Here is a 26,840-nt window from a genome sequence, read left to right as displayed (position 1 = left end):
AATAAAAGTGGTCTCCGTAGAACTTTACTCCTGTTTAGGTAATTTTAGAATTATTTATGACTTGTGGGTTATTAAAAATACAATAATAAAAATAAAATTAATTTATGAGTAACTTATAACTTATAGATAGTTTTTATCAAAAAAACAAGTCACTGAAAAAAGTACCTAAAACTAACTTATGCCTTTAAGGGGTCGTTTGGTTCGTGGGTTTCTGAAATCAGGTATGAGGTTTGTCCATTCCAATCTCATACATGATGTTTGGTTGAAAAAAACAAAATCTCAAAACCATACCTTAAACCCCCAAGGTATGGGTTTTTGATACCCAAGTGGGGAGGTGGGTATGAGATGGAGGTACGAGCTATATTCATTTTTTATTTTTTTTGTCTTTCTTAAAGTAATAAAATATTAATATTTGATACAAAGTTAGATCAATGATGCAAAAATATATGACAATAATAATTTTATTAATATTTTTAATTAATATATATTAATAACTTATTTTTTTATAAAAATTGTATATATTGATTCCAGCACTCAACCAAACACATGATATCAGATATGATACCTCAAACCCATACCAGCTTAACCCGATTCCTCATTCCAACCCGATACCACTCCTCGAACCAAATGACCCCTAAGTCAGTTTATGCCTTATTTCTGACTTTAAGCCGGGTTCTGATTTATTACACAAACAGACATTTTTCGGTTTTAAGCTGAAAACAGCTTTAAGCCCCAGTATTAAGCTGGGGCAAACGGGCTCAAATTCCAAAAACTCAAAAAAGGGAAACAATCATTTTAAAAGGAACAAATATACTTTTCTTTTTATCTTTCATTTCTATTTTCTTTTGATATTTATTATTTCTTCTCTTATATCTTGTAAAATTATATTGATGCTGAGATTTTAATAATTACTAATATTTTTAATTATTAATAGTGAGATTTTGTTTCTTTGTTTCAGGGATGAGAAGGAAATAGAGTGGATCTAGAGCTTGGGACGTTTTATTTCGGACATGAAGTGTTATTGTCTAAATTTTTGGAGACATTTTCATGTCTTTCGGTTAGATAATAAGCTTTTTGAATGAAAGAAACTCCTCGGAGTAGCGGCGTTTTCTCGATACGAGCAAGTGCATTTCTGTCAAAAATATATATATATATATACTCCCTCCTGGGATATACATAATTTTCTTGACTTTTTTCACGCATTTTTAAGAGTTTTGATCGCACACTTAAAATTATCATTTTTAATATATTTTTTTGGTTGATAAAAATATTAGTCATGTACTTTTATCAACAAAAGAAAAAAATTTTAAAAATAAATTTTATGTATGCGGTCAAAATTCTTAAAAATGCGTGCAAAAAAGTTAAGCGACTATTAAATCCAAATAAAGGGAGTAATATATTAATTACAGTAATAACTCTTTAAATTAATACTCGGTAAATTAATAAAATCTCTAAAATAACAAATTTATCCGAGCCGGATTTGGCCCAATGTAAAAAAAATGGAAATATCAAAATTTCCGACTTTTTCTTGATTTTAATTTTTTCTACTTTTAACTCTCTTTTAAGTAATTAACGAAACTGACGGAGAGTGACACCTCTGAACTCTTGTTTGCCACGATAGAAGCAATTGAGAAATAGTAATTCAAAGTTTTAGAATATTTACATTTTTGTAGTTAAAAATTTCGAGTAATTATCAATAACAAGTATTTAAACTTATTAGTTTCAAAAAAAAAAGTATTTAAACTTATTGAAAAGTAAAAAAAAAAAAAATGCATTATCCACTACCCATTACCCCACTAAAGCAACTTATTACAAAAACCGCATTTTCACGCAGTCCAACCTTTTCTCCCCCTTGTTCAAACTTTGACAATCACCGCTCTCTCTCTCTTTCTCTCCCAACTTCACGTTCATAAATTCAACTTCATTCAGTCATTTACTCAAACACCTGTGTGCACAGAGAAACACACGCGCATAAATTAAAATCAATCCACTCAGATTCATGAGAAGGCTACCTTGATTGAAAGATCTAATGGTGTTCAAAGGCAGATTATTCTCATCGAAGAAATCATCAAGCACTTCGAGTCCTGATGGATCCAACAATAGCCCTAGATCGTTCGGCTCGAGTTCGAGTTCTCCCACTGGATCTGATAAAAAGAAGGTGAAATCGAAAACTGTTTCGATTGATGATTCAAATGTTTCGTCACCTAGTAGTAGTGGTGCTAGTACTAAGCAAGATAAAAAGAAAATTAATGATGTTAAATTGAGTAATAGTAGTGTTAGTGCCAGTAAAAGTAAGAGCCCTAGTTTGATTAGCAGTGGCAGTGGTAAAGGGAAGTTGGGGGTGAATCGGAATGTTAAAAATGAGGTTAAGACTGATTTGTCTTCGATTGAGAAGACGATGAGTGGGTCCGGGAAGGGGAAGAAAGGAGGGGACGGATTGAATACTGTTTCGCCGATTTTGGCTTCGTCGTTAGGGTTGAATCGGATTAAGACGAGATCGGGGCCATTGCCACAGGAGAGTTTTTTCGGGTTTGGGAGTAGTAGTGGGAGGGATGGGGGTAGTGGTTATGGTAAAGGCGGGATTGGAGTTAGTAATTTGTCTAAAGGGGGGAAGGATGTAGGGAGGGGGAAGGCGGATTTGAGGAAGAAAGATTTGGGTGCAGAGAATGTTAGTTTTGTTGGGTGGGCTGATAATGGGGGTGGCGATTCGAGAGATAGGATGTCTACTGAACGGGTGGCTTCGAGGGATCAGAGTCCTGTTCAGGCCCGTTCTCGGTTGCAAGATGCTGGAACCTCGTCGGCTGATGCAGGTATAATTCTAACTATGAGTATTATTAGTGTGTTTATGAACATTGCAATATATTACAGATAGGGATTAAGAGTGTACTATGTAAACTAAAAGGTTTTATTTTAATCAGAAGTGTGACGTGACATTGTCAACAATCCATATATGTACAGAAATGATTGCCATCAATGGGCAATGTAAATTAGTTACCTGGTTTATAGTAGAATATGCAAGTAAAGGTGAATTGTATATCCACTCGATTATATAGAGTCAACTTATCATAAGTATTTGTAATTTAGCTATGCAAATTGCTTGCATTTTTCAGCCATATATTCCTCTCCATATTTATGTACATACCTTTCTAGTGCTGATTACTATTGTTTGATACCTGCTCTTTAATTTATTAATTTCACACTAGGATAGTGGACATATTCATGCCAAGAGGTTCTGGAATTCGTTAAATTATACTAGAAATAGTGAAGAATCTGTTTCTTTTATTTGCAACTACAGTTTGGCGTCAAAATTGATATTTTGACGTGTGGTGGATATGTACGGGTTTTAAAGTTTTGAGGTAGTTTAGGTTTTTCTTAGGTCACAAAGCAAATTATTGAGCGCAGTTTTTTGGCAAGGGATTGGGTTTGGGGAAGTTGTAACGAAGACATGGTGTGTTTTCTTTCTGTTACTGGTCAATGGGGAAGAAAGGAGACCTAAGCTGTGTTATTAAGACTTTCATTGTTCTTTTGTTTTCCTATATTTGCTTCTTATTTTAATCCTGGTAGCCACTGTGTTCGTTCTTGTTTTAGAGTCTCTGCGTATGACAGCTTCTAACAAATTTCCTGTGCACAAGTTTTGTTGTTTTATTGCCTGTGGAACAGATTTTCAGCCTGATGTAGTAAGTAATGTTTTAGATATAGTGGTTTCTTCTCAGCGCCTTTCTTTCCTAAACAAAGGATGCTTCACAATGGAAGACTAATATTTAATTTGGATCATTGTTTAGTTGAGTAAAGTGTACCAAGTACAGCTACTTTTCATTGTAATACTCAATAGCCGAAGATATTTTGTGACTAATTTGTAAAAGCAAGTCCAGCACAACCGCACCAATAACTAAACAATATCAGTATATATCAATGTCTCCCTTAACCCCAGAGTACACTAGGGCAGCTCCAGTGCAGGCCCAACTCCTGCATTGGAATACATGAGAAGGATTTTGATTATAAATCAAGCTTTTCAGGAAGAAGCAAAAGTTGGCCAGTCTCAACTTGCCACTTCCGGCGACTTCTTGTTCTTTATGACATCTCATCACTCTTTTTTTCTATTGGTATAATCTTAATTATTTTACTTAATATTTTTTTATAGTTAAAAGGTTGACAGAGTTGGGCTCTGCACTAAAGATGCTCTTAAAACCAATATAAATGTATAAGAGAAGTCACATATTAATCTAGCTGAGCAAACAATTAGTAAAATCTTAAATCTCTATTGAGCAAGTCAGAGTGCTCGTGTCACAGTAGATGATGTGTGTGGTTTTTTTTTTTTTTTTTGCTTTAAGAATTTTCTCCTCCTTCAAAATTTGAATTTCTCATGCTTTTATTATTGTTCTAGTGATTCACACTGTTACCATTTGTGTTTACATTTTATTTGTTTTAGTGGTGGAGTGTGGTTCATAATACTGAACTTCGTAGCTCCTTGTGATATTTATGTTCATTAAGCTGGTGTCTGCATTCAAAATAAGATTGTTGGTGAAATAAATACCACATCTGGTTTTAACTTCTAGCAGTGGACTGATCTGTACTATATGCAGTTCCTGTCCAAGCTTGTAATATATGTGAATTTTCGTGTTGCTAACACAGCTGTCTGCATAAGGTATCAATTTTGACCTATTTGGAGTAAAGGTTCCACTTTATGTGGAAAATTACAATGTGTGCAATGTGCATTCTGTGTTTAATACCAAGTTAAAAAGGTGAAAGACAATGTGTTTGTGCAATAGTAATATAGTAAGTAAATAAAAGTTGAAAACAGCTAGAAGTTAGAATTTGACTAGAGTAACTTTTTTAGTTTTGTAATTTTACCTGAATACATATGTTAATATCATCGTCCACATGTATAACTTATTAGAATCTTCTATTTTAACGACTTATAAGTTCTTATGACAAAACAAATAAAATCAACTATAACATTATCTATAGAGAAAATAACCTTAAATTTTTAGTTCTGCTTTTAACTTACCAAAAAAGTCCAAGTCATAATAATTATTATTTTTATTTTAATGGTTTACTCAAATGGACTCAGTGTCACGATCTGCAGTGACAAGTGATATAGTTCTGGATACTAGATACCTAAATATAGTTAAGCCTTGGGTCATGTTTTTTTGCTCCAGTTGCTGAGGGAATGTAAACTTTAATTTAATGAATTAGAACTACAATTGTCAAATGGCACCGCTGGCAATAATTTGGGCCCCTGAAGATATGCTCATTTAATAATGAATTAAAGAAAATACAATGTTTTGGTATTGAGTTGAGTTAGTGAATGCTATAAGAGTGTATAAAGTGTTCTTGATAGCTCGAATTATTTAACAGGGCATATAAATTCATCAGGCCATCCTGGTGGTTTGAAGAGTGCTGATCTGCTTACTCCAGAAGCAAAGGTAATATTTTACTCCAATGTTTAATTTGTTTTAGTTTATCCTGCATATTAGTAATTATGTTACCTTGCTGATCATGTTTATTCTTAGACTCCATATGATTGTGAAAACCCAAAGGAATCTGAATCACCCCGATTTCAAGCCATACTCCGCGTTACAAGTGCACCAAGAGTGCGGTTTCCTGCAGATATTAAGAGTTTCTCTCATGAATTGAACTCTAAAGGTGTACGACCTTTTCCATTATGGAAGCCTCGGCGTTCGAATAATTTGGAGGTAGTTTTTAGTTATTTTTGTAGTTATCTTTATCGTTGTAATGTATGTGTTTTTTACTTTGCTATATAAGTATATGTTTATTGAATTGGTTGTGTCTCATTCTTCACCACTATACACTTGCAGGAGGTATTAGTCATGATTCGAGCAAAATTTGACAAAGCAAAGGAAGAAGTAGACTCTGATCTGCGTGTCTTTGCTGCACACCTAGTAGAAACTCTGGATAAGAATGCTGAAAGTCATCCAGAGTGGCAGGAAACTATTGAGGACCTACTGGTTATGGCTCGGAGCTGTGCCATGACATCGGCTGGAGAATTTTGGCTGCAGTGTGAAGGCATAGTTCAAGAGTTGGATGATAGGCGTCAAGAGCTTCCTATGGGTATCCTGAAGCAACTTCATACTCGAATGCTTTTCATTCTCACAAGGTGTACTAGATTGTTGCAGTTCCACAAGGAAAGTGGATTTGCAGAGGACGAACATGCCCTGCATCTTCGTCAATCACTGCATACTGTAGATGAGAGGATTCCTGGAGGTGCAGGAAGAGGTGGGATCGGATCTGCAAAGTCTTCGAAGGCTGCATCAAGAAAATCATACAGTCAGGAGCAACATAGTTTGAACTGGAAGAAAGACCAAGCCATGCAACCTGAAAGTTTTGTATCTCCCCCTACTCTAGAGATTGCAAAGAACTTAGACTCTCCTTCAAACAGGGATAGAATGGCATCTTGGAAGAAGTTTCCATCTCCTGGAGTAAAAAGCCCTCAGAAAGCTGCTGTGTCAGAGGATGAAAAAATTGGTACAGAACCAGAGGCTTCAGAGGTTCTAAATAATAGGAAAGGTAGTTCTGATATGGATATCTCTACTCCGAAGTCTCTTGAACATCCTCCTAAAGATTTTCACGGACATCCAACAAATGTTTCCAAGCATCGGCATAAAGCTTCTTGGGGTCATTGGGGAGATCAGACAAACATTGCTGATGAAAGCATAATTTGTCGCATTTGTGAGGAGGAGGTTCCTACATTACATGTGGAAGATCACTCTAGAATATGTGCTATTGCTGATCAATGTGATCAAAAGGGTGTAAATGTTGATGTGCGCCTTGTGAGGATTAGCGAAACTCTTGAGAAACTGATGGAGTCTTTATCACAAAAGGATTTCCAACATGGATCTCCAGATGTAGCTAAAGCATCAAACTCAAGTATTACTGAGGATTGTGATCTACATTCTCCAAAACTCAGTGACTGGTCCCGTAGAGGCTCAGAAGATATGCTCGACTGTTTCCCTGAAGCTGATAATTCTGTATTCATGGAAGACCTTAAAGGTCTGCCATCCATGTCATGCAGGACACGATTTGGTCCTAAGTCTGATCAAGGAATGACTACGTCCTCTGCAGGTAGCATGACTCCTAGGTCTCCAATGACACCACAAACAAACCCGATGGACTTATTATTAGCTGGAAAAAGCTCTTATTCTGAATATGATGACCTTCCGCAGGTAGTTAAACTATATTCTACCTAGGTGGCTAGGTCCTTTTCTTGGTACATCTACTATTCTGTTGATTGAATAATTACTGTTTACTAATTCACTTGTTTATCTCTTGGTAACTGCTATATAGTTAAGGATTTCTATTTTCAAAATGTAATATCACAATTTGACAATTTTATTGGGAACTATCATGCATCCTCCATTTAACTAGTACTGGAGGTCCTATTTGATCCAGAAGGTATAGCTGTAAATGTAAAATTTGAATTAATGCAGATATAGTAATTGTTTGAGTGTTGTATAATTTTATATGATCCAATGGACATTATCTTATAGAATTGAGGTTGATAGAGTCCTTATAAGTATATAAAAGTACTATGCCTCAGTCGCTGATCCAACCATCTACCAAATTATAGATATGAACTAAAATTAACAAATTCAGAACATTATCAATCTTTTTACTTGATAATAGCCTGCTACTATTTTATTGGTAGGCTTATTCCTTTTCTGGTGATTTGTATTCTAGAATACCTATCTTTTCCAGTATAGTTAGCTTTAAACTTACTCCATCTACATATACTTGTAATGTAGTCTATTGAATAGGCTACATATAATGTGCAAATTGAATGCCATGAGCCCATGGCTAATAGTAAGTAATATGATTTACGACCCTTTGGCTACTGATTTTAACATACTTCACTTGTAAATATCACTTGCGGAAATTTTATGCTGTTAAAGTTCTTATGAGTACCAGAGCCAATAAGCTCACCAATTACCAAACCCAAAGGTCAGGACTCAGGAGAGTAGGAAACTTGACTTTTTTATCCCATGCTGTGTTGTAAGCGAATTTTTCCATTTAAACTATTTCATTTGCTAAATAGAGTCCAAGGTGCCCATTTTACACTTTTGAAATACTCTAGTTACTATTGTTTTATCGTAATGCTATTAAATTGTTTAGTACGTATATGATTGTATTATTCTTGATGACTGCGATTAAAGCTTCTTTGATCTTGTAGATGACTGAACTGGCTGATATTGCTCGATGTGCTGCAAATACACCTCTAGAAGATGATCGCTCATCACCTTACTTGCTTACTTGTCTAGAGGATTTAAGAGTTGTAATTGACCACAAAAAGTTTGATTCTCTTACTGTCGAGACGTTTGGAGCCCGTATAGAGAAGTTGATTAGGTGAGTTCCCTCATCTTCACAGTTATTTAAGTTGCCATATCAAACTGTATGAAAACCAGAACCATCAACTCCTCACCTCTGAATGACTGTAATGTGACATTGCCCTTTTGCTCAATCCTTTAACTCTTTCTTTTCTCCAATTTATTCCTAAAACTACTCAACATTGTTTTCTTTGAAACCTTACTACTCCCTCCGTCCCATCTAGTAGTTTACGTTTGGAACGGAGGGCTCGACACACATTTTAAGGCTCATATAAAGTTTAATTCCGTAACTTATTTTTGAAATTTTCTTTTTTTGAATAAAAATCTAATGTTTAAAATTTTACTCAGAGAAAGAAAATTTTTAAAATAATTTATAAAACTATACTTTATACGAGCCTTAAAATGCGTGCCGAGCCCTCCATCCCGAATGTAAACAATTGGATGGGACGTAGGGAGTAATATATATGTTTTAGTGGTAGTGCTGAAAATTTGTTGCCCCTAGCTTGCCTAATAAAAGCGGTATATAAGATACAACTGCAATTTCTTGAGCTGAAACATATTAGTTTGTGTCATCAGGGAAAAGTATTTGCAGCTTTGTGAGCTGCTCGATGATGAAAAAGTTGACATATCTTCTACAGTTATTGATGAAGATGCTCCATTAGATGACGATGTTGTAAGGAGCTTAAGAACGAGTCCTATACATTCTAGCAAGGATAGAACATCTATAGATGACTTTGAGATTATTAAACCAATTAGTCGTGGAGCATTTGGTAGGGTCTTTTTAGCAAAAAAAAGAACCACCGGAGATCTTTTTGCCATTAAGGTACCTTTTATTTTGTTTGTTCTAAATATGTTGTTTATTTTTTTGTTTGGTGCATAGGCCGGTTTACGTTTTGGTTATTAATACTCATACAGAATGCTTCCAGACAATCATTTAGACCTTGTGTAAGAGTGTATATTCATGTTTTTTAAGATGTTCTGTATTTACGCAATTCATGCAAAAAGTTGAGAGTTGAGACATTATGGTGGTAGTGATTTCCATGCACATGCAAACAAGTCTGTCCTAGTTGTTTCAGACTTCAGCTGGCTTTTAGTAGTCGAACCTACCTTGACATAGTCATTGTTCTTGGGCTTTGGTTGGACACATGCAGGTGTAGTTGTAGTCGGTCATATCTTGCATTCAATCTTTTCCGCGAACTATGAGAGCATGCACTATATTGCACAAGGACACAGTAGAGCAATCATATTAATATTCTTGATATAAATAATAAATTTCTGGGACAGTAAAATTGATTACTCATTCAGTGTTCAGAGTACTTATATAATTGAACAAGTTTAAGTAAAAAACTCAAATAGAAGATGGAAAGTGAGCAGAAAGGTATGTCTTTAATCTCCTTTTAATGAACAACTGCAATATGTAAAGAGACTATAAATCACACTAGGGATTATTGTAATAAAATAGTGAACCTCTCTTTAAAACATGTCTTTATTAATCTCTCATACTTGGATTTTGCATATATTTAATATATTTAATTATATATAATAGTTACATGTGTTGTCTAGCTGGGTGTATAGATTCTTAATTATTAATATGATAAGCCTAATTGTGTACGTGTCGTAGGCCAATATGTTTTGTCCCTATATAAGCAATCAGTCTCAATATATTATCAAAGACTTGATCCCTTCTACTGCGGGAAAACCTGTGGTGTACTATAAATGTCATCTATTTCTTTTGATGTAGCCACCTGGTGTAGTTTTATGACGTCATACCAGCTAAAGAAGTGTCATATGTCCATATTAATAATTGCTTTAGCAAAAATAATAATAATAATAACAATAATTGCTCTTTGCCTATTGAGACTTGGCTACTAGTTATTCGTGTTTTCTGACTATTGTGGTAATTTTGTTGGTTCAAATAGGAATGTATAAAATAATGTGTTCGAGGGGAAGGAGGGGGCATTGGCAATTAACACCCTGCCTTAATCATATCACCGACTTTGAGAGAGGATCATGATAGAGCTAGTACAAATTAGGTCTTTAGAGGGGAACTATTTAATTAGCATTGACTAACTGATACCCTACCTGACAGGATATCACCGACTTTATTCAAATTTGACTGGGGCATACTATGACTTTCCCTAAGTTAGTTCTAATCGACATGGACTAACTAATACCTGACAGCATATCACCATCTTTTTTCAAACTGGACTGGTATACTATGACTTCCCTAAGTAAGCTGTAATCTTAAGTGCTAGCATAAAGAGTCCTGATACTTTAAGACTGTCAATATAATGAAATAACAAATACAACTCAGGTATTCATAGAGAAAGTAGTCAATTAGCATTGACTGACCAATACCCTGCCTGACAGCATATCAATGATTTTATTCAAACTTGCCTGGCATAATATGATTTCCCTAAGTAAGCTATAATCAGCATTGAGTCATTGACTAATTAATACCCTACCTGACAGCATATTACTGACTTAATTTAAACTTGACTTGCACACTATGACTTCCCTAAGTAAGCTGTAATCTTAAGTGCTAGTATAAAGAGTCCCGATACTTTAGGATTGTTGTGTTTCACGCTTTGCAGCTTTGATCTCAAATGAAAGTAATTTCTGGGACTTCCAAATATTGCAAGATAACTTATATATGTATTTTAACCAACTTGGATATACTCCTTACCGTCTTTGTTTTGTACCTTATCAAGGGAAGATTTATTCTTCTTTGGCTTCTGTTTTTTTAGTACTAGCCTACATTCTTACTTTAAGTTTCTGACTCGTCCTTAATGTTCATGCAATCATTTTTGTATTTCACTCCATTCGACTTTTCTAATTTATCATTATTGATGTTTACTTTTGCAAATTATGCTATCGTGTCATTATTGATTCCATTACATGTAAACAATGTCTGTGTTGAAGCATTATACAATTACAAGGATTCATGGTATGTTAGACAGTACATACCATCTAGGAGGTGTCACATATTTATATGCGTTATGTAATCTTACAAAAGCACCCATAGACCCATCATAACTTGGACAAGTGGAAATGATTTTGTAAATAGTCCTGCATATTTGATTTGTTTATTCATTGAATTATATTGTTGTACTGGTCGTAATATATGTAATTTTTCAGGTTCTTAAAAAAGCTGATATGGTCCGTAAAAATGCTGTTGAGAGTATTTTGGCGGAGCGTGATATTTTGATTGCAGTTCGAAATCCTTTTGTGGTGAGTACGGAGTATTATTACAAGTTCAATTATACGTTCAAATTGTGCCTGATGTCTAAAATTAATGCCAAAATTACCAGGTTCGCTTCTTCTATTCATTTACATGTCGTGAAAACTTGTATCTCGTAATGGAATACTTAAATGGTGGAGATCTGTATTCATTATTGAGAAATCTTGGCTGTTTGGATGAGGACGTTGCTCGTGTATATATTGCAGAAGTGGTAAATATTTTGGTTTTCAGAAACTATTCTATCATGCAACTTGTTGTCGAGATGCTAATTGTTGTTTAAATTATTGACAGGTGCTTGCTTTAGAATATTTACATTCCTTGCGCATTGTTCATCGTGACCTAAAGCCGGATAATTTGTTGATTGCACACGATGGTCATCTGAAGGTAACACGTTTTATTTTCACAGTTTGGGTAATGCGTAAGGCCCTGTAATATCCTATTGGGTCCTACTCCATTACAAATCACAAAAATAGAAACCAAATATAAACCGATGCAGTTAAGGAGAAGGGGAAGGGTTTAGGGGACCGGGGATGGACCCCAAGGTGGGCCGGGGTTGGGACCGAGGTGGGGCCTAGTGGGGGCTCTTGGGCTCGTTTGGAGCCTTGTTGAGGCTCTAGTGGGGCCGGGGTTGGGCTCAGGTGAGTGATGTCATATAGGGGTAGTTTCTGTTGGTTTGTATTTAGTTTTTGTTTTAGTAGTTTTGATTTGAGCAAATAGCCATATTATATATATATATATATATATATATATATATATATATATATATATATATATATATATATTAGCTTTACATGCTGAAAGCAGAATATATAGGAATTAGGACAGTGACTCGATGTGGATAAATATCTACAGCTGCCAAAAAACTCTGATACGGTTCAATGAAATGCTGGGAACATGATACAAAATAGTGACGAAACGTGTAATTGTCAAATATAATCGGAAGAGATTCCAAAATCATATAGACAATAAAAATTTAAAAACCCAATCACTCTTTTCCTCCTGAAACTCATCTCTACCCTGATATTATCGGGAAACCCGTGCAAGGCTTGAGGAGTCAGCATCAAAGGACTTGAGTCATCAATTAGAGCATAAGAAAGCAAGTTTATATTATGCAAATATTTTTCTGAATATAGTAATTACATATTTCATTATTTTATAGTGCTTGGAATTTGGAAGGATATGTGCTTGACATATATAGTATGAACATTGATTTGTTGGTCTTAGGCATCTTAGTTCATCTAATATAAATATATTTATATATATTATTTCTACCGACACGTGTGGGATTTCTTCATTTGATTTCTTTTTGGTGGCAGTTGACAGACTTTGGGCTTTCAAAAGTCGGTCTCATCAACAGCACAGATGATTTATCAGGCCCAGCAGTTAGTGGGGCATCACTTTTAGAAGAAGTCGACTCGCAACTATCTGCATCACAGCATCAACAGGACAGGCGTGCGAAACGTTCTGCTGTTGGTACACCTGACTATCTGGCCCCTGAAATTCTTCTGGGAACTGGACATGGTTTGTCACTTTCTCATCATCTTTGGAATAAATAAGCGACTTTTTTGCATTTGCTTTGTAACTCAAGAAATCTTCCGCCAGAGTATTAACTGAAATGCATAATCTTCATCATTTACGTCATGACAAATATTATGGATTTATGTAAAATTTTATGGTAGTTTAGTCATTGATGACCTGAAACTTGGGGTGAACAACTTATGTTATCCATAGTAACAATTTCTGTTTTGATGTTTTTTCATATTTTCATTAATTTGTAGTATAATTAATATTAAGACAATAATTTTGATTTATGTATCCATGTTATCATGACAGGATTCTATATGTGTACACTTTTACGTATACCAGCTTATAATTGCATACCATGTGATGCACGAGTCTCTTATATAGATATATAATGTTATTTGTGTTATGATGTCTTAACCGGCTCAAATCATGTACCACCAATTGACTACAAATTATACCTATGTTCGGTTATACTATAAATATGAAACAGCTGCTACTCGCTCCTGAGATGACTGATACTTGAATATACTAGTTAAATTTCATAATTGCTTTTAGGTGTTGCGGCTTTGGTCTACTGTTCCTTGGTGGAGGTCATCATTTTCAAAGTCATTAACATTGTCTTCTCTTTCCCTTTTATTTTTATGGGCAGGCACAAGTGCTGATTGGTGGTCTGTTGGTGTAATTCTTTTCGAGCTGATAGTCGGTATTCCGCCTTTCAATGCAGAGCATCCTCAGGTTAGTACTTCTAAAAATTAGTCTTTCTCTTGGGCACCATTTCATCCACTTTATCCACTGCTGGCTTCCCATAGAGATTAAAAGAAAAACGGAAAGCAGAAATATAGGCTTTGTGGTTGGAATTTACCTGCCTTTTTTCACAAAAATGTTCAATTTTATATTTGTGTATGTATGTACTAATCTTTCTGAATATATATGCATGGAACAGTAGAACTGAATCATATACATTAGGTAAAAGTGGATCGTGTGCATTAATTGATAAACACAGTTGTTCTTCTCTATGAAATTCTGTTTGTCAATTGGATTTTGTGGTTCTGTCCTGTTTCGTCCCATAGTATTTACAGGGGTTTTTAAACATCCACCTTATAAGTGAAAAAACATCAAGCTTTTTTGTTTCGTTTTTATTCAACAGATAATATTTGATAACATCCTCAATCGGAACATACCTTGGCCTCAAGTTCCTGAAGAGATGAGCTCAGAAGCAGCAGATCTGGTTGATCGGTAAGAAAAGCTTTCAGCGTTTTGTTACATTCATTATCGATGTATGTTTGCCTTCTGCGAACGGTTTTAGTGTGTGTTAATGTAGTCTTTGGTTGGTAAATTGAAACGAGGCAAGACTGGTTGTTGATTATTGTAAAAATAAGTAGTGACTGAAGTGAAGGATAAATTAGGTAAGAGTAGAAATTATGTTCAGGGGGTGCATGATATATGTTTGGAGGTTTGTGAATGATGGGGCTAGGAGCTGCAACTGATGATTAATGCAAAAATTGGTGGAACTGAACTCTACGAAGTACTAACTAGTAAAATGAAATGTGATGTATTAGTATCATGGATAAATGCATCTATGTAGTATAAATTGTATTCCGTTTTTACCCGGTCACATGTCATCCAACTGAACACAGCATAACTGCATGCTTTATGATTGGTTTTTTTGTCTGATCTGTTTATTCTCCCAGTATAGAGCATGTTATTAAAAAGACACAGCTTAGTTTCCTAACTGTGACTGTATATGAATCTAATTATACCTGATTATTATCCCAAACCTTATGTGGTCATCGACGCCTATACATTTAATCTTCAACTGTACTTGGACCTGCTTTAGGTTGTTGAGAGAAGATCCTAATCAGAGGCTTGGAGCCAGGGGAGCATCAGAGGTACCTTTGTAATTTTATATGTTTCATTATACTTTTGAAAGTGTAAACCTCTTGTGTCAAAATCTCTGTACTCATTAAGTGATTATGCAGGTGAAGCAGCATCCTTTTTTTAGAGACATTAATTGGAACACACTTGCAAGGCAGAAGGTGAGACCACGTGGCCACTTAATATGTTGGACATGGATATCATTCAATATCTCAGATTGATGATGCCAATCCCTTCTTTTTCAGGCTGCATTTGTTCCTGCATCAGAGAGCCCAATGGACACTAGCTACTTCACAAGTCGCTTTACATGGAATCCTTCAGATGAGCAAGTTCATGCAGGCAGCGAGTTTGAGGATTCTACTGATAGTGGTAGCATTAGTGGTAGCAGTAGTTGCCATAGTAATCGTCATGATGATGTGGTACAGTATAGTTATAAGTGACCGAAGCTAATGTTTGCTAGCTGTTTTAAAATAAACTTATGTTTAAAAAAAAGGTTATTAACCTCAATATTGTGTTTGAATGCTGCTATACAGGGGCATGATTATTCTGGGGTTGCTGAGTTTGAATCAGGATCATCAGTCAATTATTCCTTTAGCAATTTTTCTTTCAAGGTAATTTTTATCCTAGTACAGATTTTCTGACAGTGTACTGTCCCATTAAATATATTGGTAGCACGGCATAACTATTACTGCTCCTCTGAAGTTGGTTTTTTGACAGTTATCAGTTATCTTTTATAATAATTGCCTAATATTGTGTTTATTTTGATAACAGAATCTATCTGAACTTGCATCAATCAATTACGATCTGCTTACAAAAGGATGGAAAGAAGATTCACCAACGAATCCCAATACATAAACATTTTCTTGAATTGAGATTTTGGCATTGGAATAATTTGAAGTGGGACAAATCACCAGAGTGTTGTCTGTATACCTCTGTACATGTAAGTACATTTTTTGCTGCCATGTTTACCTTCCCTAATTTTTCGCTGCTTTGCTGATTTTTATAATTATCAGAAAAAGATCTTTATACTGAATCTGTTGCATTTTTAGAATAGAAGCAGGTTGAAGACAAACTGCAAGAGTGAAATGATTCTCTCAAAAAGGAGTGACTGCATGCTGTCATCCTCCGTTTGAGCAGTGATAATAGTTTGAACATTTGAATGTATGCTGAATTAACCTGTACCATTGTGTATCTGCTTCCGGCTTCAGGCTTAAGGTTAACTTGTTCACCCTCCGGATCAATGAGAGTACCTTCCCCGGCTTTGTAAATTGGGTATTCTGTACTATTATAAGTATTATACTATTAAAGAGTTCAATTTAACATCTTTGGGCTTGATAAGCTTTTTGACAAATGCCTTATGTTTTCAAGTTGTTTTTGCATGAGACCTTTTCCATTTGGTGCAGCAGAGGCCGCCTGCAAAATTTGTTCCAAAGAATGTCTAGTTCCTAGGGAAACGAGTTCCATTTTCTAAACGAGAAATTATAAATTCCTAAGTTGAGCTAAGAAAATTGTAGTTCCTTCCTTGAGCTTTATTAATTATTGGAGTTGAAATAAACTTTATCGTTGGAAGTGTACAGATAGAAACTTGCTTCGCTCACTTGGATGAGATAGAATGAAGGGAGAATGTAACGAAATTTGTACTCTAGATTGCAGAATGCGGTGATTAAACAAAAAGTTTATAATTTTCATTGTTTCAATTATTTCAACTTAATTAGAAATCTAGCCTACGTTGGTTGAGTGAATACTCATTCCATCTTAATATTATGTTTCCCTTTAATTATTATCATAAAATGTGTAGACTAATTCATATTTAAATTTTTAATACTCTTTTTTTCCCATAAAACTCTATATCTTTTTTCAAATCTTTTGTCATCATATTTCACCAAAGTAAATACAATCTAAAAAATAAGATATGAAGCTGATACGGGGAAAAGAAAATTTAAAAGATAACCGTTGCAGGATAATGTTATGGTATTCAAAATTGAAGAAACTAACAAAAGCTGAAATTGTCTCACACATTTGTAAGCCAAAAAAAGTCTCGACGGTTGGACCACAGAAATGGGTCGTCAACTAAGTCTTGTGGTCAGTTTCTTTTCCCTTTTTCAGCTAAATTATTTATAGGTCCGTTTTGATGAAGCCCAGACCAGCACCTCCACACTGGTCGGACCACTGAAAAAAGATGAGTGAGACAGCTGCCTTCAACTACAAATGCCACTACTTTAATTGCTCCGGCACTCTTATTGGTACAGATTTCTCAAAGTATTTCAACGACTTCTAAGATTTGGAAAAGACAAAAACGCAGCTTCCAATAAAGAGAAAAGGGTGGTTGAATGCGTTAAACAAATACTCACTGGTCCATTTTACAGGAGTTCACTGCAGAGATGTTTGATATTTTGACACATTTTTATCTCTGTTAAAATTAATATATATATTTTTTAATTGTTTTTATAATAAATAAACATGTATATCATTATAGATAGGTATGATATCGATGATATGACAGTCAATATATATATATAAAGGAGAATGCGGGCGTCTCTAGGATTGTTCGATTCAGTCTTTTAAATTTTCTTGAATTTCGGAGAGAAAATATAATTATAATTCAAAAAATCAGGTCCAAGAATTCTAAAAGTGATATAATTCTTTTCTTATTTAATTCTAAAGATGATACAGTTCTTTTCTTATTTTGTATTTCTTATTAAATTCTAAAGATGATACAATATTATTTCTTATAGAATTCTAACGATGATACAATTCTTTTCTTATTTAGTAATCCTAAAAGAAATAGGATTATATTTATTCAAACTAATAATAATAGATAAAATACAATTTATATTTAAGTTATGTAAAGTAATATATACAATTCTTATTTTCGATAATATATAATATATTGAAGATATGTTTAACGGGAACACGACTGAAAATAACTTTTATGGAATTATAATATGATTTCGTATCAAAATTTATAAAAAAAGATTATTTATTAGTATTGTGTTTAAGGGGAGGACGGCCCAAATTAATTTTTACCTAAATAATAATATTTTTTTATTAGTATTATGTTTGACGGGAAAGTAGCTAAAATAATTTTTTGTCTAAATTTATAAAAAATTCATAACGCCGCCGCGAAGCGCGGCTTTTTCACTAGTTTTTGTATAAAATAAGGAACAAAAATTTTTGGAAATCCTTTTGTGATATCTGTATGACAGTTTGAAATTATTAAATTAAGAACAATTTATATGAATATATAATTTGTTAATGTTATTATCTTAATGTGTTAATTTATAAAGTTAGTTAAGTGGTCAGCTTGATACATTAAACTCATTTCAATGACCAACTAGATAATTAATCATTACCGAATCTATACTATAATATAATAAGCCAACATAGGTTTAATTTGTAGTCGTACAAAATTTTGATTTGGTCATCTCCTTTATAACTACAAGTCGGTCACATGTATACTTCTCTTACTCTTACAATATTAAAGAGTTTTATCCGTTCAAATTACAAACACTTGTGATGTAATACAAGATAAAAAAAACTCCACCATTATTCTTTTAAATATATTTTATATATTATTTATATACTATATTATAATAAACCGATATTGGTATAATTCGTAGTTGTCCAAAAAATGTAATCAGTTGGTAAATATAATCTGGTTAAAATCTAATTTATTAATACTAAAATACTAATAAGATGATGTTAAAATTTAAATATAATTAATAAATTACGAATTCTATATCACGGGTTAAAAGCTAGTTATAATAAAAAGTGACATGCACTGCCCATTTTCATATACAGCTCCACGAGTCTAAAATTTTGCCGCCTAAAAATAATTGGTGAACGTAATTGTGTACAAAATGTACATAATAATATGCGATGAATTTTAATTGGAATAAGTACTCTGTATTTACATCAAACACATTAATTAAAATATTTCAAGTCAATTGACATATCATTATATACAAATTTTATGGACGTAATTAGATACTCCTTCCGTCCCCCTCAATTGTTTACATTGGAAGGGGACACGGAGACCAAGACAATGTATAAAAAATGAGTAAAGTTAGATAAAAAGTGGGTAAAGTGGTGGGACCTATTAATATTTAATACTCCCTCCGTTTCAATTTACATGTCCACTTTGAAGAAAATTTTTTGTTTCAAATTACTTGTCCACTTCAACTTTCAATGCAAAATCATATTTTTTAAGTCAATTCTCCTCCACAAATCTCTTATTTATATTTCCCTTTTTTAGTACCATATTCGAGGTTCGATAATTTTCTCACTCAAAAGTTACATAAATTGGGGGTGTTTGGAAGTTAGAGGTTTGGGATAAAATTAAAGGTTTGGGGTGTCTTAGAGGTTTGACTATTTCAATCCGCTAATGTTAGTGTTTGGTAGTTAGCGGATTGAAATAGAGATTTGACTGAAAAAGCTAATTTTCAAAAAAAGCTAGTTTGAGGAGCTTTTTAGGTTAGAGGTTTTGATATGTGTCATGAAAAGATAATCAAACAGTTATTTACCAAAGAGTTTTACAAGAAACCGCTAGTCAAAACATCTATTTTAATTAGCTAGTCAAAACATCTGAACAACTAACCGCTAACCACTAATTCTCAAATACGGCATTTATATTCATACGCTAATTAGGGGTCAAACTCTCCACCAATTACGTTGGTATCATGTGCCTGTATGAGAATTGGGACTTACGAAGATATTACTTCTAGTCTTTATCCACTAACAATTACTCCCTCTGTTTTTTTTTATATGACGCTTTGACTTTTGGCACACATTTTTAAGTGCTTTGACTGGGTAGTTAAAAATATTATTTTTTAAAATTTCTTTTTCTGAATAATAATATATGATCAAAACTTTTATTCAGAAAAAGAAAATTTTAAAAATAATATTTTTAACTACCTGGTCAAAGCACTTAAAAGTGTGTGCCAAAAGTTAAAACGTCATATAAAAAAAACAGAGGGAGTACGTAAGATGGACGTGAAAAACATAAGCCTTACGATAGTTTGTTAACAGATTATGAAATTTCTAAAAATCAAGTAGTAAATCTTAAGAATACATGTTCAGGCTCAATGTTAAAATATACTTGAGCAGCTTAATTGCTTAAACAGCAATGACATGTAGTTGAACAAAACGAAAAAACGAAATGACGCAAGTCAAATCGTGTCTCCAAACAGTTAATCACCGCACCGCTGCATCCAACCATACCGGCACCGTCACATTTAATACGTAAAGAAGCGAGGGTACAACTCGGCACATTGTCAAAACAATCTTAAGAGTGACTATCAATTAGTACCAAACTCGAGATTTTGAGCTTGTTTGCCGTTATGTCCATGTTTTAAGTCATTTTTAATTTTAAATTAAAAAATATAATTTGTATAATAAAATAAAACCGGATTAAATTTGGAAATTGGTGGGAAACAGAGTGAATGTCAAGTTAGTAAGATGTATTTTTTATTAAACTTAATTTATTTAATAACTTTTAATACAAATCAATTTCAACATTGAAATAAATAAAAATAAAAATGACATCTTACAAGTAGAATATACTACTGGTTTGTTTACCGGAAATAGAAGGTATTACTCCCTCCGTCCCTATTTATCTGTCCATTTTGGAAGTAAAAATTTGTCCCTATTTATCTGTCCATTTATACTTTCAAAACCAATTTAATGATAGTTTTTCAAATATATCTCCATAATTTCAATTTTCAAGACTTGACTTATTTAAAACTTGGTTGAATTCATGTTTTCAAGACATAAAGTAGGGGTATTCCACCATTTTCAAGATATTAATTAGAGGTATTTAATGAAAAAGTTCATACAATCAATTATTCCTTGGTATGTGTTTTTTTTTCCAAAATGGACAGATAAAAAGGGACGGAGGGAGTAACTAATTTACTTCTCCTCCTAATCCACTACTTTACTTTAAACAAAAAAATCACTCGTACTATTAAACTTGCACCGGGAACCCCTATAATCTTAACAAGTAGAACTACAGTACGGGGAGGAAAAAGAGACGGGTAGGATAAACTTTTAGCTAATTGAGCTTTGAACATAACAAAAGCAAATGAAACATCTTAATTTCACCACCTAAAGTGGGTGGAAAAGAGTAGTCATAATTTAAAGAAAGCTAAAGGAGGAGTAATTACAGCAACCATCATCTTCCCAACAAGAAATAAATTAAAAACAGCTGGTGTGGCCCTCATTTTCAGGAAGCATAAAGATGAGGGTCATAAAAATCAACAAAATCTAAAGAGAGATTTTTAAAAGAAAAGGTTTATGCTACTTTAGGCACAGTAATTTCATGGAGCTAACTTTCAATAAGATGGTGACATGCATTGAAACAAAACAAACCCCTTAATTTGATTCCTAGTAGATATCGGGCTTTGGATTTTGATCATTGAGAACATTTGATCGACATAGCGCCTCAATCTGCCGGGTGACTTCTGACATTGTAGGCCGCTGGTCAGGGAACTGAGCTGCGCAATCTATAGCTAGCTGCAGTAGCTGGACCATTTCGTCCTCTACATTCTGGTATCTGAGGAGTTCAAGATCAAAGACTTCCGAGCTCCACTCCTCTCTAACTATTGATTGTACCCATCTTGGAAGATCAACCCCTTCCTCGTTTAAGAGTGCGTGAGTGGGGGCTTTTCCTGTGAGAAGCTCCAACAGCAACACACCAAAGCTATAAACATCAGCCTTCTGAGAGACTTTATGGGAGTCGGTTACCTCAGGGGCACGATAGCCAGCAATGCGGTTTGGAGTGGCTGAGGCTCCTACAAGGTGGGCTAGTCCAAAATCTGAGACACGGGCATCGTTGGACTTGGTAATTAGGACATTTGATGATTTAATATTCCCATGTGAGACATTAGGACCTTGAGCATGCAGATACTCGATGCCTCTGGCAGCTCCAAGAGCAATGTTCGACCTGAGTTCCCAGTTCAAAGGAGTCCTGCCAGCTCCTTTGTTTCCTGCAAATATTTGGCACGAAGTGGCAATTAACAATAGAGGTGAAGCAGAGTAAATTCTAATACCATTTGCAATTTAATTTGTATAATGATCCCATATTCTTCGTAACAGTGCAATACCCTAGTAAATTCTTTAATTAAAACTAAGACACGGCACTTGAGGAAGAAATATAGAAGTTTATGAACATTATGACCATATACTGTGCCCAATGATGACTAGAAAGACAATTTGGTACTCCTATAACAAGCACCATGAGTATCAACACAATAATGATGACTAGAAAGACAAGTTGGTATATTAAGCACCATAAGCAGAATCAACACAATATATATGTAAGGAGACAACTTGAACTTCAACAAAACTATTCTCCGCATGCCTTGTAACATCGTATCATTGGCCGGAAATGTGAGCTTTGATATAATTAGTAAAACACTGGTGCAATTATATTGAATCTATGAAAAACCCACAGTTCTAGGGACTTCTTTCAAAATGAAGCAATGCACTGTAATTTTTATAAATCACTTTAAGAACCTAAATTCATCAATAAAACACTTCACAAGATGCATCAACCATGTCTCAATTCTGCATTTCCGAACCATGTTTTATGATAATAATTTATGAAGATAAAAGGGAAGTATGATACAGAGAAGTAATTAACATCACACAAGGCAAACATTCAAATTCAATATACAAATGTCATGGCAATCTATCATGTAACTAACATGTCCAAAATGAAGCATATAAACAGATAACAATATAAGAACAAGTCTCACCATGCAGAAGTGCAGATAAACTCCCCATTGGCATATAATCATACACGAGAAGTTTCTCCTCCCTACTATAATAGTAAGCCTTAAGTGGAACCAAATTCTCATGATCCATAGCTCCAACCGCTTCAATCTTCTCCCTAAACTCTTTCTCCGATATAGTCACATCTTTCAACCTCTTCACAGCCACGACAATCCCAGCCTCCAAAACAGCCTTATAAGCCGTCCCAAATGTCCCTTTCCCCAAAACCTCAGCAGAAGCTCTCAACAAATCTTCCAAGTCAAACATCTTATCCCTCCCTACCACATTACCAAAAAACACCAACTTCTTATTTGCACCACTATTCACAGTATCCACTTTCCCCGTCCCCATCATAGCTGCAGCAGCAGCTGCAGCAACCGAAAACCCATTTCCACCACCACCACCACCAATCTCCGCCATTTTCTCATCCTCCGTCTCACGACTCTTAACATTGGCCACATTTGCAACATCAACCGAACTAGTCTTCTTACTCCTCTTCTTTCGACAACAAACATATATAAGCCCCAACAACACTAAAACCCCAACCACACTACCAATCACAATACCCGCTATAGCCCCACCCGATAAACCCCCATCATCATCCTTGTTCCCAACATCCCCACCACCATTAACACTTATATTCTTAGCATCTACACAAGAATCTTTTAAAGGACTGCCACATAATTTATTACCAATAAAAGCACTAACAGGCATTGCATCTAAACTCTTAGGAATCGACCCATTAAGCGAATTAAACGATATATTAAATTGCCCCAAATTAGGCCCAATTAAATTAAGGTCAGGAACTGACCCAACAAACCTATTCTTCTCAAGATACAAAGTTCTCAACCGGGTCATATTATTAAACCCATTTGGGATGCGACCCGAGAAATTATTCTCAGCAAGATTCAACCTTACCAGATTCTCAAGCCCAAACAAAAATTCCGGCAACTCGCCGGAAAATCTGTTCCCCTGCAAGTACAAATTCCGTAGCCCCACACACTTCCCAAGGTCACTTGGAAGTTCACCGGCGAGCGCATTAAACCTCAAACTCAACGTCCGGAGCTCCGTCAAGTTCCCGAAAATTCCGGCAGGAATCTCGCCGGATATCGAAACCCCGGGCAGCCTGAGCGCCGTAACTCTATTCTGGTCACAGTGGACCCCAGTCCACTGACAGGGGGTTTTCTGGGAGGCGTCCCAGAGCATAGTCCGGCCGGCGACGGCGGCCCTCAACGTTAAAAGTGCTGCTCTGTCTCCGGCGAGATCTGAGCTCACAAAGCCAATGGAAGCCGTTAAAACTAACAATATCAAAAACCCCACCATTGTATGTGTGTGTTTGTTGGAGTGAGAGCAGAGAGGAGAGCTGTAGTGTGTGTTTTTTAGAGAGAGAGTGGAGAGAGAAAGTGAGGTTTCATAATTTTTAGAGTGCAGTGGGAAATAAAATTGAAAATATAATGCCGTTTAAGGTGGTAATAGATACAGGGGATGTATGTATAGGTATACACAACTAAGCAGTACCCAGCAGCATTTATTGTTTTATATCTACAAAATACAGCATGCATAGTCCTTGCTTTTTTGAATTTTTCAATAATGACCCATTGGTTTTGATATTTTGTGTTATATTTTTTGGACATTATGGTTATTATCTGAAATTGTTTTTGTGTTATTATTATTATCCATTTTTATAAATATTCACTGATATTTTTTAAAATCATACTATCAGCCTGTTTGCCTGTGTTTTAAGTCATTTCAGGTTTTAACCTCAAAAGTGTTTGTTAGTATAATAGGTCAGAAGTCAGCATAAAATCAAAAATAAATCAGAAACTGACTTAAAACTAAAAGTTAGTTCGAGGTACTACTTTTTTTAGTGACATGCCATGTTTGGGAATTAACGGTTAGTTATTAGTGGATTAAATTATATGTTTTGACTTGCAGATTGAATTAGCGGTTTCTTGAAGAAGAAAAAATTGTGTGAATAGCTGTTTGATTATTTTTTATGATACATATCAAAATCTTTAAAAAATTCCTCAAAATAGTTTTTTTTAATCCAAATCTCTATTTCAATCTATTAACTATCAAACACTATCATTGACGGATTGAAATGGTCAAACCTTTAAAACACGACAAACCTCTAACTTCCAAATACGGTCTTAATTTTTTCGAACTTTTTTTTTTATAAAAATTACTCCAAAATCTCCATAAGTTACCCATATATCACTTTTTTTATTATTATATTTTTAATAACTCACAAGTTATTATTAAGTCAAAATTATTCAAATAGACATTTTAAACTCTCAATTTATTAATAAGTCACGTTAACTTATAAACCATAAATTTTCAACCGAGTGTCATCATCCACATTAATATAAACAATTATAACAAAATATTACCCTGATCATAAGTACTCCCCGTTTCTTAATACTCCTGTAGGATCTTGATTTTTATATGTAATTTTAAGTATTTATTCGTGTAACTGAAATCATAATTTTGACATGTTTTTTATTAAAAAAATATTAACTTCTAAGAAAAATAAAAAGACAAGTTTTTTCAATATCATACATTTTGAAATATATACTATAAATCAGAACATCATTGTACTAAAAACGAAGTGATAACATGTATCAAGTGGAAAAATGAAAAACACGAATATGCACCGAAAGATAAGAGTAGATTTCAAGTACACGCGGGATGCTTACGGCAATACAGCTGGAAGTTGGGAGTTTGGGAGTACCATGTTGCTGAGATAAGAGGTCAATTTTGAAAGTATTTCATGCATCTCATTTTACATCAATAAAATACTTATTTTTCTTTTCAAAACAATATTTTGAATATATCCCATTTCTGTGTTACAAAACTTTCAATTTAACTTGGGAGATCCGTCACTGTCTCATCTTTCCATCAACCAGAACCCACATCCGCCCTAACTATCTTCTCATTCCGTTTCTTCTATTTCTGAATCTTTAATTTCTATTTATTAGTTTTTTTAATAAAATCGAGATCTAATTCTTTTTTGAAGTAATCTCGTTGTCGTACCCATCCTTTTGGGTCGTTGATTGTCCCCAATTTTTATGTTTTGGTGTATTTTTTATTTGTTGTCATGCTGTGCTAAGAATGATTTCTACGATGTATTGAGAGGTTTGGGCAACCCGCTTCAAATCTGGAATGGTGGTGATTATTGCGAGAGCTCACCTCGCACAAAAAATGATTGTTCAATATATGAGACTTCTCTATCCCCAATCTTAATAGGTGTAAACTGATAGGCATGAACACTGGGCTATCACCACTTATGTGCGCAGGTCAATTGTGATTCAACTATTTTTAGGGATGTTGGTGTCGACTAGATTGTTCGAGAAACCATTGTATTATCAAGAATATTCATATTCTATCTATCAAGCTTTCTGAAAACAAAACGGCTATTTGCTTAACTCGTTTTTTTTCCACAATCAGGTAGTAGTTGTCGGTTTGAGGGTTTGTCCCGAATGTGTTCCAGTATATTATTTTCAATAAAATCTTATTGTTCGTCAAATAAAAAAACAATATTTTGAATTATTTTTTTAAAATGTTCTTGAAATATAATTTTCAAAATTTGATTAGCATACATATACTAACAATATAATTTAGTGCAATTATCAAGATGAGAAAATTAAATAGCTAACTAATATTTTCCTAAGATGCTTAATTTTTTCAAAAAAAGACGTGTAAATTAAGATGCAGGGAGTATATATTATTATATTTTGATAAATAAAAAGGACGCTTGACGTAACTTAGGAAAAGTGTTTATTACTTATAAATGAGAAATTAATTATAAGTAATTATGTATTTATGAGGTAAAACAGTAGCTATCCATTGACACGCAAAGAGGATCAAAGATTTTTGTACTCATGTAATGAGAAAAAAAATGTTTGACTGAACTTCAAAGAAGTATAAAAATTTTAAAAATAATAATAATAATAATAAATAATAATTTATTATAAACTATCTCTTAAATAATTTTAAATATTTTTGTAAAGCGATTTTTCTAAAAGGTCACTAATAACCTAAAATTCACAGCTTTTCAATATTTTCGTTAGAATCTCAAAATAAAATAA

At 34.1% G+C, this 26,840-nt stretch overlaps 3 protein-coding genes across 4 annotated transcripts in view; 1 reads left to right on the top strand and 2 right to left on the bottom strand.

Moving 5' to 3' along the window:
* Positions 1–26,840, bottom strand: part of LOC108203529 (probable aldo-keto reductase 2) — an 85,533-nt gene that overhangs the window by 47,735 nt on the left and 10,958 nt on the right. The window lies entirely within an intron of this gene.
* LOC108203672 (probable serine/threonine protein kinase IREH1) lies at positions 1,839–16,304 on the top strand. Of its 2 annotated transcripts, none has more exons than XM_017372689.2 (18): positions 1,839–2,810; positions 5,359–5,426; positions 5,514–5,696; positions 5,820–7,184; positions 8,189–8,361; positions 8,919–9,165; positions 11,481–11,573; positions 11,654–11,794; positions 11,875–11,967; positions 12,900–13,104; positions 13,757–13,842; positions 14,255–14,343; positions 14,945–14,996; positions 15,087–15,143; positions 15,228–15,401; positions 15,516–15,593; positions 15,754–15,922; positions 16,032–16,304. In XM_017372689.2, exons 1-17 carry the CDS (start codon positions 2,030–2,032, stop codon positions 15,835–15,837), a joined length of 3,969 nt encoding a protein of 1,322 aa, XP_017228178.1. In that variant the 5' UTR covers positions 1,839–2,029; the 3' UTR covers positions 15,838–15,922; positions 16,032–16,304. The 2 variants fall into 2 exon arrangements, with proteins under 2 accessions (XP_017228178.1, XP_017228180.1); XM_017372691.2 differs by having other exon boundaries at positions 16,037–16,068.
* LOC108205026 (probable inactive receptor kinase At1g48480) lies at positions 21,050–24,218 on the bottom strand. Its single transcript, XM_017374774.2, has 2 exons — positions 22,737–24,218; positions 21,050–21,965 (listed from the first exon to the last, which is right to left on the bottom strand). Exons 1-2 carry the CDS (start codon positions 24,073–24,075, stop codon positions 21,364–21,366), a joined length of 1,941 nt encoding a protein of 646 aa, XP_017230263.1. The 5' UTR covers positions 24,076–24,218; the 3' UTR covers positions 21,050–21,363.

Source organism: Daucus carota, chromosome 1 (assembly GCF_001625215.2).
Source record: "Daucus carota subsp. sativus chromosome 1, DH1 v3.0, whole genome shotgun sequence".
In the NCBI taxonomy this organism is placed as follows: domain Eukaryota; kingdom Viridiplantae; phylum Streptophyta; class Magnoliopsida; order Apiales; family Apiaceae; genus Daucus; species Daucus carota.
The sequence above is the reverse complement of the archived record's forward strand: the minus strand, read 5'-3'. Positions and strand labels throughout refer to the sequence as shown.